General features: G+C 39.6%; 1 protein-coding gene and 1 long non-coding RNA gene across 2 annotated transcripts in view; both read right to left on the reverse strand.

The window, feature by feature from the left end:
• Window positions 1-16913, reverse strand: part of LOC308089095 (uncharacterized protein) — a gene marked incomplete at its 3' end in the record, with an annotated part of 41535 nt that overhangs the window by 24207 nt on the left and 415 nt on the right. Inside the window, exons 2-3 of the mRNA XM_080433667.1 lie at window positions 14987-15070; window positions 13857-14111 (exon numbers count right to left, since the gene is read on the reverse strand). Of these exons, the coding sequence (XP_080289793.1) occupies window positions 13857-14111; window positions 14987-15053 (322 nt within the window). The 5' untranslated portion in view covers window positions 15054-15070. The remainder of the gene's footprint in view (window positions 1-13856; window positions 14112-14986; window positions 15071-16913) is intronic.
• On the reverse strand, window positions 4703-5811 carry LOC308089372. The gene is made up of 3 exons (XR_013933495.1): window positions 5699-5811; window positions 5486-5542; window positions 4703-4949 (listed from the first exon to the last, which is right to left on the reverse strand). It is a non-coding gene; the product is annotated as an uncharacterized lncRNA (long non-coding RNA).

The following is a 16913-nucleotide window of genomic DNA, read 5'->3' on the forward strand; positions in this document are numbered from 1 at the left end:
AGTTTACACTGCAGTAAGGTGGTCCAATTCTGCTTTGGCCAATTTAGAACACCAGCAAGACGCTCAAAAGTCGTGAAAAATTCATCTACCTCTGACTCCCGAAAGGGAGGGAGTTCAATGTGTTTGAACAAATTGGATTTACCTGGTGGTGCTGTAGAGATAGTGGAGGTGGGTGTACCGATACTGGCAGTAGAGGCCGGTGCTGCCTCAATTGGAGAAAGAACAGGAGCAGGGGAGATCGCTGCCACAGTTTGTAACTGGCCAGACTCTAGGTCCATTTTACGCAGCCTAACGGCCGTCTCCAACTGGAATTCCAGCTCGAGCCTGCGCATTGCGAGCTGTTGCTCGTGCTCAGCTCTCTGAGACCTTTCTGCAGCTTCACGGGTTTCTCCTTCCCTTCTATCCTCCCGCTCCCTGTTCATGCGGGCCAGACGCATCTTTAGCCTCGCACTATCCAATGACCCTGTTGAGGTCGGTGTAAATGCCATGGGGTCCCCCTTCGGCAAGGCAGCTGGTGACCCCCCCGTCTCCACAGTTTCAGGGAGGGCTGCACCACCTGGCCCTGCCTCTGGAGAACGCACCAAGACACCCGTGTCCACTAAATGGTCCAGCACCACTGGCTTAATCTCTCTTTTAAGAGACAGGCTACTAATTTGTATGCCAAAATGTTCAGCTATCAAAACCAAATCTGACTTTCTACACAGTTCAAAAGCTTTGAGCGTAGGACTGGCGACAAAATGTTTCAAATCAAACCCAGAGGCCATAGTGCTACAAGTAGCCACTAAATATATATATATATATATATAAATAATAATATATATTATCTATATGTATATATATTATATTATATTATATTATATTATATTATATATATAAATAATAATAATATATATATATATATATTATATTATATTATACATATAAATAATAATAATATATACACCTCTCCTGCAGTGAAATACCAGTACTTGTTATTTATTTGCACCTCTAATGTTCAACAATCCCGGACGAGCCCCCAATTATGTTACGAAAACCCTTTAGGGTCTAGGTCTGGGTTTGTAACACAGGATGGAAAAACGGATTGTTGAGCAAGGGTGTGCAAATAATGGAGGCGAAACAATGGTTGAGCAAAAGGTGCTAGGTGCTTTTACTCTGCAACAGTCTTATTTACAATATGTACATGGAAGTATGCACAGGGCATAAGATGTAACCAAAACAAAAGTAAGCCACTACCAGGGGACTCGGGTGTTGCCAAAATAACAAACAAAACAGCTAGGGAACAAAGGACAGCTTAACTACCTGACTAAATCGTAACTAGTACAAAACAAAAGACTGCCTACCTAACTACACTAACAATGACCAGTGTCAAAATACATAGGTGGCAAACACCCCTTACCTAGTGTGCTTAACAATGTTCTTCCTACGTGATGGCTATGTACAGAGGCCTCTGTCTTTCCTGTCCCAAGGCAGCAGCATACACATAGCAGGTTTAACTGTATAATACTTTCAGTAGCTTCTGGTTAGCTCTGGGCATATAGCTGTATACAGGTGAAATGTTGGTGAGAGAGTGAGCTGAGGTGGAACCCAGCCTTTTATAGGCAGCAGATGGTGGTGATTGGATGAAGGCGGGGCCAGGTAACAGTTTGATGGACAGCTGATGGGTTGGTGACTTCAGACCTGTAGTGAGTGACAGAGGGGAGAGATAGACAGGAGAAAACCACAGTAGCAACCATAGTGGAACGTAACATGCACATACACATTAAACAGCTGATGCGTGGGCACTCTCTCTTGATTGGCTGAAATTGGCAGACAACATGCAGTGAAATATAAGAGAACATGAGGCACAATTATGTTTTCTCATTCCTTTATTGATATTGTGACATTCCATTCAAACCAAGCAAATTAAAGCCAAAATCTAACATCTGAACTTCAAACCATTCATGATCAGGGGCCCAGATCCCAGGGGAGAAGGAGGGGACATGTCTGACATGTTCCTCCAATAAAATATTTAGAAATAAATGATACAATTTGAATTGATTCCACTTTTGAAATCATTCTCCCATACAGTAAACACAATACCTTTTGAAGGATTAGCTTTTGCCACCCGTGTGTCCTGATAATCAACAACTGCCAAATAAATGAATCCACAAGCTTCATCATCATCATCATCATCATCACTTGTCCACAGAGCTGTTAACTAGTTTAATGAGTGAAGTTCAGTCAATATGAACGGATAGAAACACAACAGTGGAGCTGAAAAACGGAAAGATAAATAACACTGATCAAGGAATATCTAAACTATCAGAATTAGACACATATTTTGTTCTTTGTTTTAGTAAGCATCCGAATGGGGTACCCACTGTCACACCGTGAGCGCTCATTCTCCTAATTAACATAATTAAATGTAATAATTAAAACCTCATGGGACGATGGGACAGGATAAACTGAATGTATGGATCATGTTATAAATTGAAATTTATACATATAGGACACATTTAGGACACTTCACCATGTGTCCTTCAATTAGTGCTGAGTAATGAATTATTATTTATGAACTGACAGGAAGCCCTGCCCAGTTTTTAAGCATTTTAGATATCAATAATTTACAGTAGATATTGATAATAAACGGAAGGTATTGATTACTGGATGTATTGATCATTAGTCAAATCAGGATCCAAAAATAAGAACTGAACTCTGTGTTGGTGATATTATTGATGAGAATGATCCTTGTTTGTGCCCCCACCCCCTGAGATCTGCTCCCCTGCTCATTATACATATGAATGATTACATATAAATCATTACTTAATATAAATGATTGCAATCAGTGTTTCCCTTAATGTCATAGACCAGGGGTCCTCAACTACAAATGTTGAAGGTCCACAAAGACTTTTTTGAATAAACCAAAGGTCCGGTCATTAAAGTCGGTCAATCAAGCCAAGCTTATCAAATCGGATCCCCTCCCAACCAGGGGCGGATTAACCCTTCGTGGTGCCCAGTGCGGTGCCCCCCGGGAGCGTTTTGTCAAGGGAGGGGGGGGGGGGGGGGGCTGTGCGGAGAAAATGACTCATCAACGGCGCGTAATCATATTTGAACTGGGGACCACCCCCAAAATTTGTCATATTTGAACTGGTGACCCCCACAAAATAATCATATTTGAACTGGGGACCCCCCCAAAATAATCATATTTGAACTGGTGACCCCCCCAAAAGAATCATATTTGAACTGGGGACCCCCCACCCAAAATAATCATATTTGAACTGGGGACCCCCATCCAAAATAATCATATTTGAACTGGGGACCCCCACCCAAAATAATCATATTTGAACTGGGGACCCCCCACCCAAAACAATCATATTTGAGTTGTAGGCATTACATTTAGTTTGACTCGGTTCCACAGATAAATATTGTGAGCAGATCTACAAGCTCAGAACGTCTCACCAGCCAGTATTTCAGTAGGTCTGGTTGCTGTGGAATCTGAGAGTGGGATTTTAGCTGTCATTTCCTCTTTTTCTTTGGCTTCAAACATGGTGTCCATCACTTCAATCAAGCATTATTAATTATTTCTGCATCAGAGAAAGGCTTCTTGTGCTTACCCAAAACGCACTCTGAGTGAGCACTCCGTTGCTATGTTCAAAATGTAGTCTTTTTCTGTTGGTAACAGGCAGCTAGCAAAGTGCTGGTATGAGCATACAAACTCGCTGCTGAACTCTCGTGACCCCAGCTAACAGCCAATCAGCACTGATTGCTTGCGCAGTCACCCACACACAGGCACACACACACACAGTCAGTCCACATGCATAGCGTGAATACAAAGAAAATTCTGACTCGTGGTCGCGGTAACTCGCAGATTAATGGCCTGACCTACAAATAATATTTTTTTTTAAAAGTCCACCACCGCAGTCCACCCTAGAAGGTCTAGGTCCACCCATCACCTCAGACCACCCTATAGGTGTCTAGGTCCACCCATCACCTCAGACCACCCTATAGGTGTATAGGTCCACCCATCACCTCAGACCACCCTAGAGGGTTTAGGTCCACACATCACCTCAGACCACCCTAGAGGTGTCTAGGTCCACCCATCACCTCAGACCACCCTAGAGGGTCTAGGTCCACCCATCACCTCAGACCACCCTAGAGGGTTTAGGTCCACACATCACCTCAGACCACCCTAGAGGTGTCTAGGTCCACCCATCACCTCAGACCACCCTAGAGGGTTTAGGTCCACCCATCACCTCAGACCACCCTAGAGCTGACCCTCAGGGAAACAGTGATGTCATAATGATCGTAACACATTAATTATCACACATTATAAATGATTACATAATAAATGACTTATAGTCAATTATAAAATAATAAAACCCTTTTCACAAACTTGGTTGACTGACTTCCATTCAGATGGATATTCATATTAATGTTCTGAAGAACTGTGAGTGTGTGTGTGTGATCATTTATTTAACGTTTCAATATAGTGTAGAACTGAAATATTATGTTTGTGTTTTCTGACGACATAAACTATACAAAGTAATTTGATGAACCGCCCACACTAATTGGGACTCCCTCTTCCTCTGGTGTGTTGCCCAGGTGGCGCCTAAACCCTGACCTTTAACCTCACAAACACTATGTCTATAAACCTAACCTTAACCCTAAACCCTGACCTTTAACCTCACAAACACTATGTCTATAAACCTAACCTTAACCCTAACCTTAATCTCACCTCAAAACCACTTCAACCTTTGCGAAACACAGGGAAAAGACAGTAATTATCGTTAGCCTTGGCTAGCCATTTAGCATTTTGAATTGTTTAAAGGACACATTAGTGAAAAAAGTTGATGATCATTGTGCTGCTGTTATGACTATTTAAAAGCTGAATGGACACACATGTATTTCGTCCTCCCTCCACCGTGGAGCAGCGATGACTCTCTGCTTCTCTGAAAACACACCCAGGTGTTCTGTGAAAAGACAAAAAAACAATAAGAATCAGAATTGATCAACTGTGTGAACATATTAACACTTTAAAATAATAACCCTTATAACAGTAAATTAATCATTCCCAAATTATTATTGATGTCATTCATAACTTAAATGTTAAATGTTTGTTAATGATTTAATGATTTAAAACTATGCTATGAATGGAAAATAGATCATGAACAAGTTATTAGTAAACTACATAAAAAACCTAACCTCCCAGCACCCTCCCTGCAACTACAGTAACCATCAAAGTAGAAACAACATTTGACCAAAACTTTGTCAATAGTGTATCTTAGTAGGAGGCCCAGCTCAGTTGGTAGAACACTCACTTTTGGACCACAATGTTCTGTCTTTGATCCTGCTAGTGATGGAATGATCTGCTAGTGATGGTTTACCAGGCTAGCTGTTTCACTTATTACACAAGCATGTTGTTTTGTGTATGTTTTCTAGTTTTATACACTTTTATACAGTGAAAAAACAAACAAAAAAGTTTAGTAAAAAGAAAGAGGAAGTGAACCTGGGTGTGTGGGAGGAGTCTAGAGATTCTCATTGGTTGTCGGCACCAGAATACGACCTGATAGAAGAAGAAGAGAGACGGTTAAACCAGACACATCATATGTACTGTATTGTGTGTATTTCTCCATAAAATGCATAAATGTGAACACAATAACACAACAACACAGCAACATTAGGGTTGTAATTAAACATGTTAATTAAACATGCTAATCACCTCGTTTCTTCCACTGGTAGTAGATGAATCCAGACAGGAACAAGACCAGACCCAGAACCAGACCTGATGCTCCCATGGCCACCTTGTTCTTCACTGACTCTGGCATGGAGTCATCTGACAATACAAATATCATATCATATCAGTAGATTAAAACACCTTGTTCTTCACAGACTCTGACATGGAGTCATCTGACAATAAGCTACAACAACCAAACACAATAAACAATAAACAGACGACACAGTCATTGTGAGTCTGTTCAGTAATAATGAGTCCAACCCTATTGGTCCAGTCCTTGAGGAGTTTGTCACCTGATGTGACATGTCCTTCTTAGAGCTAAATACATCCAAAACAAAGGATATGATGATAGATTTTAGAAGACATGAATCAACCTTTTACTATGATGATTATAAACCAGGCTGTGGAATGTGCAGAAAGTATCTTGGGACAGAGTCATAGACTCAGAACTGTGAGGCAGTTTGTAAAAAAGAACATCAGCGCTTGTTCTGTCTAAGAAAATTGTCTTGTTTTCACATTGAAAAAAACATGATGACTCTTTGATCTGCTTTATCAAATCAATAAGCTCATAGCTACGAGCTTGTAGATCTGCTATTTTTTTTTTTTTATCTTGAACTTTTGTGCAAATCTTTGAATATAATTTATAAAAACATTTTAAACAATTTTTAACTCAAATATTTGCTTCTGGGGGTCCCTGGAACAACATATTTTGATGGGGATCAGCGGCCAAAAACATAACATTTTGGGGGTCCTTGACAAGAAAAAGTTTGAGCACCACCGATATAGCAATAATAGTTTCTTTCCGAAAAATTAAGACTGTTGAGAGACGTTTGACAATTACAAATGTTCGCTTTAAAAAATATATGTATTCAAAGATTTGCACTTAATGTTCACGATAAAAAATAAACATAGCATATACAAGCTCATAAAAGCGCGGCACAAGCTCATAGCGCGGTGCCGCGCTATGAGCTTGTAGATCTGCTATTTTTGAAAAGTCTAGTTTTTTTCAGATAAATTATTAGTATTTGACAGTTAAAAATATATACAAATATTCGTTAACATTTGTGCAAATATTTGCACAAATGTTCACGATTTTTCAAAAATAGCAGATATACAAGCTCAGAGTGCGGCACTAGGAGCTTGATATTCATGCATTTTATATATTTCTCAAATGTAAAATGCCTGCTTTCTAGCATTGGACAAACAATATGTGGACTCTTATCTCAGTCAGTATAAGAGCGCTCTTGACCACTCTTAAAATATGCTCTTACCTAAGAGAAGAGCAAAGTAAGAAAATATTACTGAATCCCCCACAATAACAAAATAAGAAGAAAATCAAGGATAAGAACAAGAAGAAATGTGTTCTTAAATTGTTTCCTGCATGAGGCCTATTGCTCTCTTTTTAGAAGCCTAGTCTAATCCACCACCCAGTGACGTAGTCTCTGGAGTTTCAACTGTATCTGGTTGTGGAATGAATGAATGAACTATATTTCTTTCAACTGACCATCAGCAATGACTTCATATCCACAAAAAAAGTGGTAAAGTTCTTTAACAATGCCATGCTCATGCACATCCCAAGGCTTATATCTGCTATTTAGACAGTAGATTACACTAGTTTATAGTAACTGACCCCAGTCCATCTTGATAGGCGCGGTCAGGCTGGGATGTTCCACCATGCATGTGATCTTCTCTCCTGATCTGTAAAACAAATGGCCCATTAATTGGTAGGCTAATATTAAGTGTCACAAACACACACACACACACACACACACACACACACACACACACACACACACACACACACACACACACACACACACACACACACACAGTATAGTAGCCGATCTACACGCTGAAATTTGCCGCGATTCGACACATTGATCCGTTGATCTTTGTTAATATTTTGTTTGACTATCTTTGTGTAGGAGCGTGAATGCCCCGCTGGGCTCTCCTCCGCTTTAGTGTTTATTGTGTATTCCACTATTCCCTCCCCATTGCAGAAAAAAATAGGAAGGCAAGAGGCAGAAGAAACTTAGTAACGGGTGTGTGTATTCATGTATAGCACACTTGCGCGCCGGTCTCTGTGTGCGTTCGTGCAGCGTGCACGACGACGAGCTTGCTGCGTGGTTGTGTGTGTCTGGAGTGGACAGGTGATAAACTCGTGTGTGTGTGTGTGTGTGTGTGTGTGTGTGTGTGTGTGTGTGTGTGTGTGTGTGTGTGTGTGTGTGTGTGTGTGTGTGTGTGTGTGTGTGTGTGTGTGTGTGTGTGTGTGTGTGTGTGTGTGTGTGTGTGTGTGTGTGTCACTTAATATTAGCCTACCAATTAATGGGCCATTTGTTTTATTTTTAAGAATATATGTATAGGTGTGTATTTCTATGTATAGGTGTCTGTTAGGTTTGTACCTGGGTGTGTACTCCAGGTAGGAGTGGTACTGGTAGTACCAGTCTAGCCTGGTAAACCCTCCCTCCGGAAATCTCAATTCCATTTCATTCCTGGAGTGAGTCTGGCATGAACCGCCTCTCTGCAATATTGGCTGTATATGCCAAACGCCCGCGCCTATCAGCGTCGTCGCTCATTGTTCTGTGATTGACAGCTTACGTTGGCCAATCAGGTGGCGAGTTCGAGTGAGCCCAAAACACGAACGGCAGCCATCTTTTTCTTGTGCGGCCAATTGTCCGCTATTTTTTTACTTCAAAAAGCTCTCTAACTTCTATTTTGAGGCACGGAATTTACTTATAAGATATCGTTTGGATAGAATTTAGTTGTTTAACTTCATATATGTGGTCAATTAATCATGACAAAGCCTATTTAAAAAATAATAATTAGAGAACCGGTAGGGGCGGGCAGTGACACCATTGTACCCGAAAAAGGCAACCCATTTTGGGTATGGCTGTCTCAAAAGTCCCGTCGCGTCACATTAAGACTGGTGAACTGCTGATTGGCTGAAGGGGGAAAATTATCATTGGCTGAAGGGGTTGTCAGTCAACGGTATTACTCCCGCCCAACTCCAGCACAGCCAATATTGCAGACAGGCGGATCAGGCCAGACTCACTACTGAAATGAAATGGAATTGAGATTTCCGGAGGGAGGGTTTACCAGGCTAGTACCAGTCTCCATCAGACAGCTCATCGGTAGAGGAGAGACCGGCGGTCAAAGGTTCTTGACCTATCCACCAGGTCACCAGGATCACTTTAGGATAGAAGTCGTAGCTGCTGCACCTCAGCATGTGAGTGTGTTCACCACGACGAGGGGGAGTCTCTGACTTCAGTCTCACTTTGGGCTCCACTCCTAAAAAAATATGATTATTATTAATATTATCATTGTTGTTATTATTATTATTATTATTATTATTATTATTATTATTATTATATACCAGTCATAGGAACATGTCATTATCATTAATAATTGTATATCATCCAAATAAGATCCAAATGATCCAGAAAGCCGCAACACACTTGGTCTTCAAACAGCCAAAATGTTAACGTTTCCCGGCTCTCCCCTGTTCTCCTCTCCCTCCATTGGCTCCCACGTGCTGCCCTCACAGAGTACAAAACACTGAGTTGGTCTACAAAGCAACCAAAGGTATGACACCCCCATATCTTCAAGCCTGATCCAACCCTACAACCCCTTCCCCCTCACTCTGAATCTTCTCTAAAAGACCCTGGAAAATGCTCCACACGTCCTAGACTCTTCTTCCTTCTTTAAAACACCCTGGACAACATTCCACACATCCTGGACTCTACCCTCTTCTCTAAAACACCCTGGTCAACGCTCCACACATCCTAGACTCTTCTCCCTTCTCTAAAACACCCTGTACAGCGCTCCACGCGTCCTAGACTCTACTCCCTTCTCTAAAACACCCTGGACAACGCTCCACACGTCCTAGACTCTTCTGTCTTCTCTAAAACACCCTGGACAACGCTCCACACGTCTTAAACTCTTCTCCCTTCTGGCTCCTAAACGGTGGAACAAACTCCCCATTGCAGTTAGAGCTGCAGACTCACTCCCAATCTACCACCATAATCTGAAAACTGTAGACCTAGCCTTGATGACCTTGCAGGCTTATGCAAAATCTATGGGGAACATGTGTTGCTACTGGAGTGACTCAATCACAACAATTTATACCCTGGTGTGTTGTCATTTATTTTTCAAAGATTAATTGAATGGTAAAATGTTTTATCTGTGGAACTGGACACATTAGGCAATAACATGGCCTTATCAATAATCAATTTCAGGGTCTATGTTGGTGATTTATATAGGCGCGGTACTGTAGCATATCAAAGTAAGTGTCAGTGTTTGGCCACCAGATGGCACCAAAGAATAACATTTCATAGAGTAGCCCTACTGTAGATTCTACAATAGTCTACAGTTTTCTACAAAGTAGAATTCATTTATATAATTTAATTTAAACATATTGAATAATTCACAGTTACACAGTGCTTTATATAAACAACAATAAACCATTAAATATCATTTAATGAAAATAGTTCAAATGAACTAGAGTAGAAACAAACAAAACAATATATAAATAAACATAATCCTGTAAAATATTACTAAAGTGATTAAAAACATACAAAACAAACTAGTAAAGACAATAATTAAAATATAAAATCAGGTGGTGAAATGAAGTGTATAGAGGTGTGTTTTAGCCTGCATGGTTCTTTTTAAAGTTCATTTAAAAACATTAATCCTCGTGTCTCTGTTTTAGGCAGGTCATTATATGAGGGTGAAAACACTCAGAAATAGATCTATATGTTTCATTTATACTCGGTGTACGATGGTGACACCACATGTTGTGAGCTTGTAGATCTGCTATTTCCACTGCGTGACAGCGTGTTAGGATAGAGTATAAATCAGGATCATCATTCAATCATTCATGGAGATTTTTTTGGTTTTTGTCTCATTCCTGAGACAATAATTTGATTACCGACGGTCTCTCCGGTAGGAGACTCAAAGGAGACTCAAAGAGACTCCTTTTGAACTACCGGATACATTAGCATCTTTCCACCGGTAATCAAATTATTGTCTCAGGAATGAGACAAAAACTAAAAAAATCTCCATGAATTCAAGGCTTCATGGGGTGTAATTGATAGAAAATAAGTCATTTATGGGGTGAACTACTCCTTTAAGTGTTTAAGAGGATCTTAAATGTTTGTCAGCAGATTAAGTAATGTTTTATAATCATTATCAGATCAATATTAACACCATTAATCATCTCTGAATAGAATCATGTGATTTCATGTTATAGTTTATGAGGTGATGAGTGTTGAGTGCTGCTCTGAGATCAGCTCACCTCTCTTGTTCAGAACAGAGGAGTAGAAGATCTCAGTGTTGTGTTTGCAGAGTGCCTCTCGTTCTGCTCTCGCCGCAGCCAGTATTCTAGGATCTTTATTGCCGCGCTCTGCGTTCTTCACACCAAACTCAGTGTATCCAACAAACTGATCTACTCTACTGTCCCACCTGAGCAGCTCATCACCATCGAAATTCCATGAGTATATGTACTGTATGTCCTTCAGCTCACTGGAGTTAAACACACAGCGGTGAGTCTCACAGAACACATATCCATCTGGAAATAGACAATTAAAAATGTCATTAATGTTCTGTTTTATTATCATCTGTATAATATCAACAATAGGCTAACTGCCCCCTATCGGCCAAATATGTCACTACATAAAGTCTAAAATAGGTTCAGGATGTGAAATCTGGCATTAAAATGTTTTGAATATATATTGAATATCTTAAATACAATGTGATAGAGCTACCAGTTAAGTTTTTCTCTCTATGTGTCCAGTTGTCTAGGAAGGCTGAGTAAACAAGGACTCTGTCTGTCTGTCTGTCTGTCTGTCTGTCTGTCTGTCTGTCATGTATTTCCAGGATGACCCCTTTTTTTATACCTTTATTTGAAAATAGCAGATCTACAAGCTCATAGGGCGGCACCGAGTGCCGCGCTACGAGCTTGTAGATCTGCTATTGTCAAACATTTTAGTACTTTTACTTTTGGTACTTTAAGTCAATTTTGATGCCAATACTTTTGCACTTTTACTCAAGTACATTTTGAATTCCGGACTTTTACTTGTAACAGAGTACTTCTAGATTGCAGTATTGATACTTTTACTTAAGTAAAACATTTGAGTACTTTTCCCACCACTGACTCTAGTCAGCAAACAAGGTAAATAGTCACATAAGTAGAGAGTAGAGAGAACAATGTAGAGCCTCAAAGAAACTATAGGATACCAGGTCAATCATTATAACAATCAGCTGAGTTATATTAAACAAATAAATTTTATACTGAAATTAAAGCCTGCATTGCAATCCTAAACGAAAACACTAAACTGTTGCTTTTGAATTTAAATTGCAATATTTTATATAACCCCCAAATGTATCAAATAAATCATCATTCAATTCAAATAATTGAATGAGTGCATTGACTTCTGGGGGGTCCTCAGATAACTTTCTTTGGGGTCCCCAGATGATTAGCTTAATAGGTAACATTGTTGTCTCACTCAACAGTAAACAAACCAACTTGCAGTATAAATGGATACAGGGTATCTGCACATTTATAAAGTGTCAATTTAATGACTTAAGACCTTTTTAATAGCAAATTGGCCAATTGTCAAATAAATAAGAGAGAGGCAAACGTTGTGACAATAACCGATCTACAAGCACACAAAAATATCATTATTTTGGGAGGTCCCGAGTTCAAATATGATTACACAAGGTGATAGGCCATACCCAGAGATTCAAACCAACCCCCCCAAGGTGATAAGCCACGCCCACCCCCAGCCAATAGCAGATCTACAATATAGATTAACAATTAAAAGTCCGTAATTCAAAATGTACTTGAGTAAAAGCACAAAAGTAAAAGTACTCATTATACAAATGTCCCATTTCAAGTTTTGAAATGTATACACATCTTTTGAAAATAGCAGATCTACAAGCTCACAATGCATCAAATCGTGATCAGTGACGCATTGTGAGCTTGTAGATCGGCTATTTTCAAATGGCCTATATGGCTGAAGTGGTTACTGTATGTTTTGTAATAATAATCAAAATCTACAAAGTAACTAGTAACTAAAGTTTTCAAATACTTGTAGTGGAGTAAAGTACAATATTTGCCTCTGAGATGTAGTGGAGTAGAAGTAAAAGAATTGGAAATTGTACAAATGCCTCAAAATTCTAAATAAGTACAGTACTTGAGTACATGTACTTAGTTACTCACCTCTGTAATTTCATTCATGAATCACAGGAACATTTTGATGGTAACTGTTGTATAATCGTATTATCTTGGATTTTGACATGATTCATTAAAGGGATACTTCACTTTAGGGCCGGGGAAACATTTAAAAAATATATTAAAAATAAATGAAAAAAGTAATGGAAAATTCATGGCCCCCTCACGCATTAGAGTGTCCTACTAATGTCGAGGGGGCCTTTATTTTGCCATAACTTTTTTTTAATATATATTTTTAATGTTTATTTTATGTGAAAGTGAAGTATCCCTTTAAGTCTTTTAATTGAAAATCCAAATAAATAAAGTAAAGTGTATCAGATACGCTCAGTGGTCATTGGTCATGGGCCGCGGTAACACGCCGTCCCACCAGTCTTTTGAGCAGGAGCACGCACACGCACATGCATCCATTAAAACAACCCTTAAGTTCACACCTCAACAAAGGCTGCCGACTGCCGGGTGTCACACCAGGTGAATTAACATAGGAATGAGTCTAGATGCATATCAATTGTCCATTGTGTGACCTGTAGTGTAGGTGTTAAGCCACGTGCGTGTTACGTCTTTAAAATAGTGTCCCACCAGAGATAGATTCACCAAATCAACACTGGATACGCTTCCTCAGACGCTTTTTGGATGCTATACGCTTCAAAAAGAAAATCTTTACAGTATACTACGTATATAGTGTAACACGGTAGAACACACCACTGCATCTACATAGTTGTACCATCTACACCTCACCTACAGCTCAGGCTGTACTCCTTGAGCACATATTCATGTTTACTAGAAATACATATTATTTAGAAAATATTTCACCATACAGTAAATGCTTAATATACATGTTTAAACATTTTCATTCATGTTAAATATATTCAACCGTTTTAGTTAATAACTATTGTGTTCATAGTATTCATGTACCTTTCACTGGTGGTTTCTTCAAGGCAGTGCGAATGGTGTCCAGGTTGGCTTTGCAGAGCGCCTGCTGATTCCTAGCTGCTTCATAAGCTGCTGGGTAGGTGATTGGATCTACAAACGGAGGCTGAGGAAACACTGCCTTCCCTTTGTTGAAGTCTGCGTACATGAACACTTCACCATCCAGTGCCATCATCCACTCTTTATATGGGTCTTTAACTGTGTCTGAACAGCCAACAAGTTGAATCTGCTCATGGAACACTGGAAATAAAACAAAGATGACATTAAATTCAACAACAAACTTCTTCACAGTGACAATAACACATAATCATCATGTTAAACAATCATGTTTGCAGTGGTGGAAAAAGTACTCAAATATTGTACTTAAGTAAAAGTATCAATACTGCAATTTAGAAGTACTCTGTTACTGTCTGGAATTTAAAAAAATACAAAGGTATAGGTAAAAAAGGTATAGGTATCAAAATGTACTTAAAATACCAAAAGTAAAGGTACAAAAATGTTTGAAAATAGCAGATCTAAAGTAACTAGTAACTAAAGTTTTCAAATAATTGTAGTGGAGTAAAAGTACAATATTTGCCTGTGAGATGTAGTGGAGAAGAAGTAAAAGTACTGGAAATTGGAAATACTCCAGTAAAGATAAAGTATAAGTACCTCAAAATTGTACTTGAGTACAGTACTTTAGTAAATGTAATTAGTTACTTTACACCACTGCATGTTTTGTTCTTATATGAAGTGAAAGGTTGGATATTAAAAGTAGCTTCCTGTCAAACGTTTATTATGAAAGTAATTCATACAGAATGATTTATTTCATGATGTCACAACAACAGTTCCTAACATTTGTTTTAATATTTATGTATTTGGACCAACATTCAAGATCCAATACTGTATATACAGGTACTAAGAGTGTGTGTGTGTGTGTGTGTGTGTGTGTGTGTGTGTGTGTGTGTGTGTGTGTGTGTGTGTGTGTGTGTGTGTGTGTGTGTGTGTGTGTGTGTGTGTGTGTGTGTGTGTGTGTGTCATGTGCTTATATTGTGCATTATTCATATTTGGTTTTATATAATAACAGTAGATATACATGTATATATTATATAATAACATAAATATAATGTACTTACTTCCTGGGATCGCTTTGACATGAAGTACAGAGGAGAGGATGAGGAGGGTGGCTGTAATCTTCATCATCACTGGTCAAAACTGAACTGAATTTAACAGATGAGAATAAACAGATGAGAATAAACAGATCAGAATAAACAGATCAGAATAAACAGATGTTTACTGAAAGAGAAGTTCTGGAGTCTGAAAGAGAATGAAGGAGGACTCGTTCTCTAGTTCAGAAGAATCAGCCAATCAGATTAAAGACATGATGTTACATCATCTGTTTCCAAGAAGACGACAGTGTGGATTATTGCACATAACATGAACAGTATATAGCTGCTGCTTATGCACCTTATGTCTCCTCATGTACATGCTATACCTTATTTACCTTATGTCTCCTCATGAACATACTGAACCTTATGCACCTTATGTCTAACCTCAAGTACATGCTGTACCTTATGCACCTTATGTCTATGCACCTCATGTCTCCTAATGTACATACTGTACCTTATGCACCGTATGTCTAACCTCATGTACATACTGTATGTAAATATCTTTGTTTAATTGTCTCCGCCAGGCCGAAAGGCATGGCGAGAGAGTATGTTTTACCCTCCGTCCGTGTGTCCGTGTGTTTGTCCGTGTGTGTGTCTGTGTGTCCTGTCCGTGTGTTAGCAGCTAATCTCTGGCACCGTTGGCCCGGTCGCTGCAAAACTGTGCGCACACACTCCCTGGATGCCAATTCAGAACCTCTGCCTCAAAATGTTCACATGGGCCTGTTATAGCGCCACCTGGAGAACGATTTGTGCAAAGACAATTTTTTTACATTACTCCTACAGATTTTATCCAAACGTCATGCAAGTCGGTACACAGTATCTCTATAGTCATGTGATCAACACGGATCTGTCCAATTTCACATATTTCATCCTCATTGGCTAAGGTTCGCTTCCAAAATTTGCAGGATTGGTCCGTTTTGAACAAAATGCCTCAAATCATGAACGCAGCTTGCGATTTCCGTGAAATTTCACAAACACATTCCCACTAGGCCAAGACAGAAATGCCAACCTTTTTCACATTGGCCTGTTATAGCGCCACCAGCAGGTCTAATTTAGCAAAACAAATTTTTGGAACAAAATGCCTCAAATCATGAATGCAGTGTCCGATTGCCGTGAACGACCTAAGAATAAATGGCACCCTTTTCACATTGGCCTATTATAGCGCCACCAGGAGGCCACAATAACGTACCTGACCTGGCGGAGACCTGTGCTCCGAGGAGCACTTTTTCTAGTTCATCTTTCATTCTCTCCTTGCCCCCCTCCCCCGTCTTCTTTTCTTTCTCTTTCTGAAAATAACTAAAACGATGGAGCTGCGCTAAAAATAATTCACCCACTTCTTTACACATTTAACCTGTGATGTGACAATAAAGATGATTCTGATTCTGTTGAAGAGAAACACAAGAAAGAAAGAAAGAAAGAAAGGGGGAAAACTTGAATCAGAAAGTAAAATATCTTCTCACTTCAGAAGAGAATATCCAAATAAAATGCTGGAGCACTCCACTGGTCTACTCTGCACATATGTATTATTATGTAGGGTGACAAGAGGGTGCAGTCTCTGAAGACCATATTCACACGGCGGCCATTTTGCTATTAAGTTAATGAAATGCCATCCTGTTTATTCAATGCAAAATGCAAAAATGTCTGCCATGTGAATATGGTCTATTATTTCCAATTCCATAGTGTAAAATAATACCAGTCAGAGTTCCATAGCTTTTGTCCCCCCCCCCCTCCTCCCCACCCCCCCCTCCGACAAAATCTTGCCCCCCCTACTGACAGAGGCTAAAATCGCTTGTCTGCGTGCGTGCGTGCGTGCGTGCATGTGTGTGTGTGTGTGTGTTCAGCGTCACTGGTAAAATGCTGTTCATGTTCATTAAACATCAATCCAAGCCTCATT

Source organism: Gymnoscopelus braueri (genome assembly GCF_963280865.1).
Source record: "Gymnoscopelus braueri genome assembly, chromosome: 7".
Lineage (NCBI taxonomy): Eukaryota > Metazoa > Chordata > Actinopteri > Myctophiformes > Myctophidae > Gymnoscopelus > Gymnoscopelus braueri.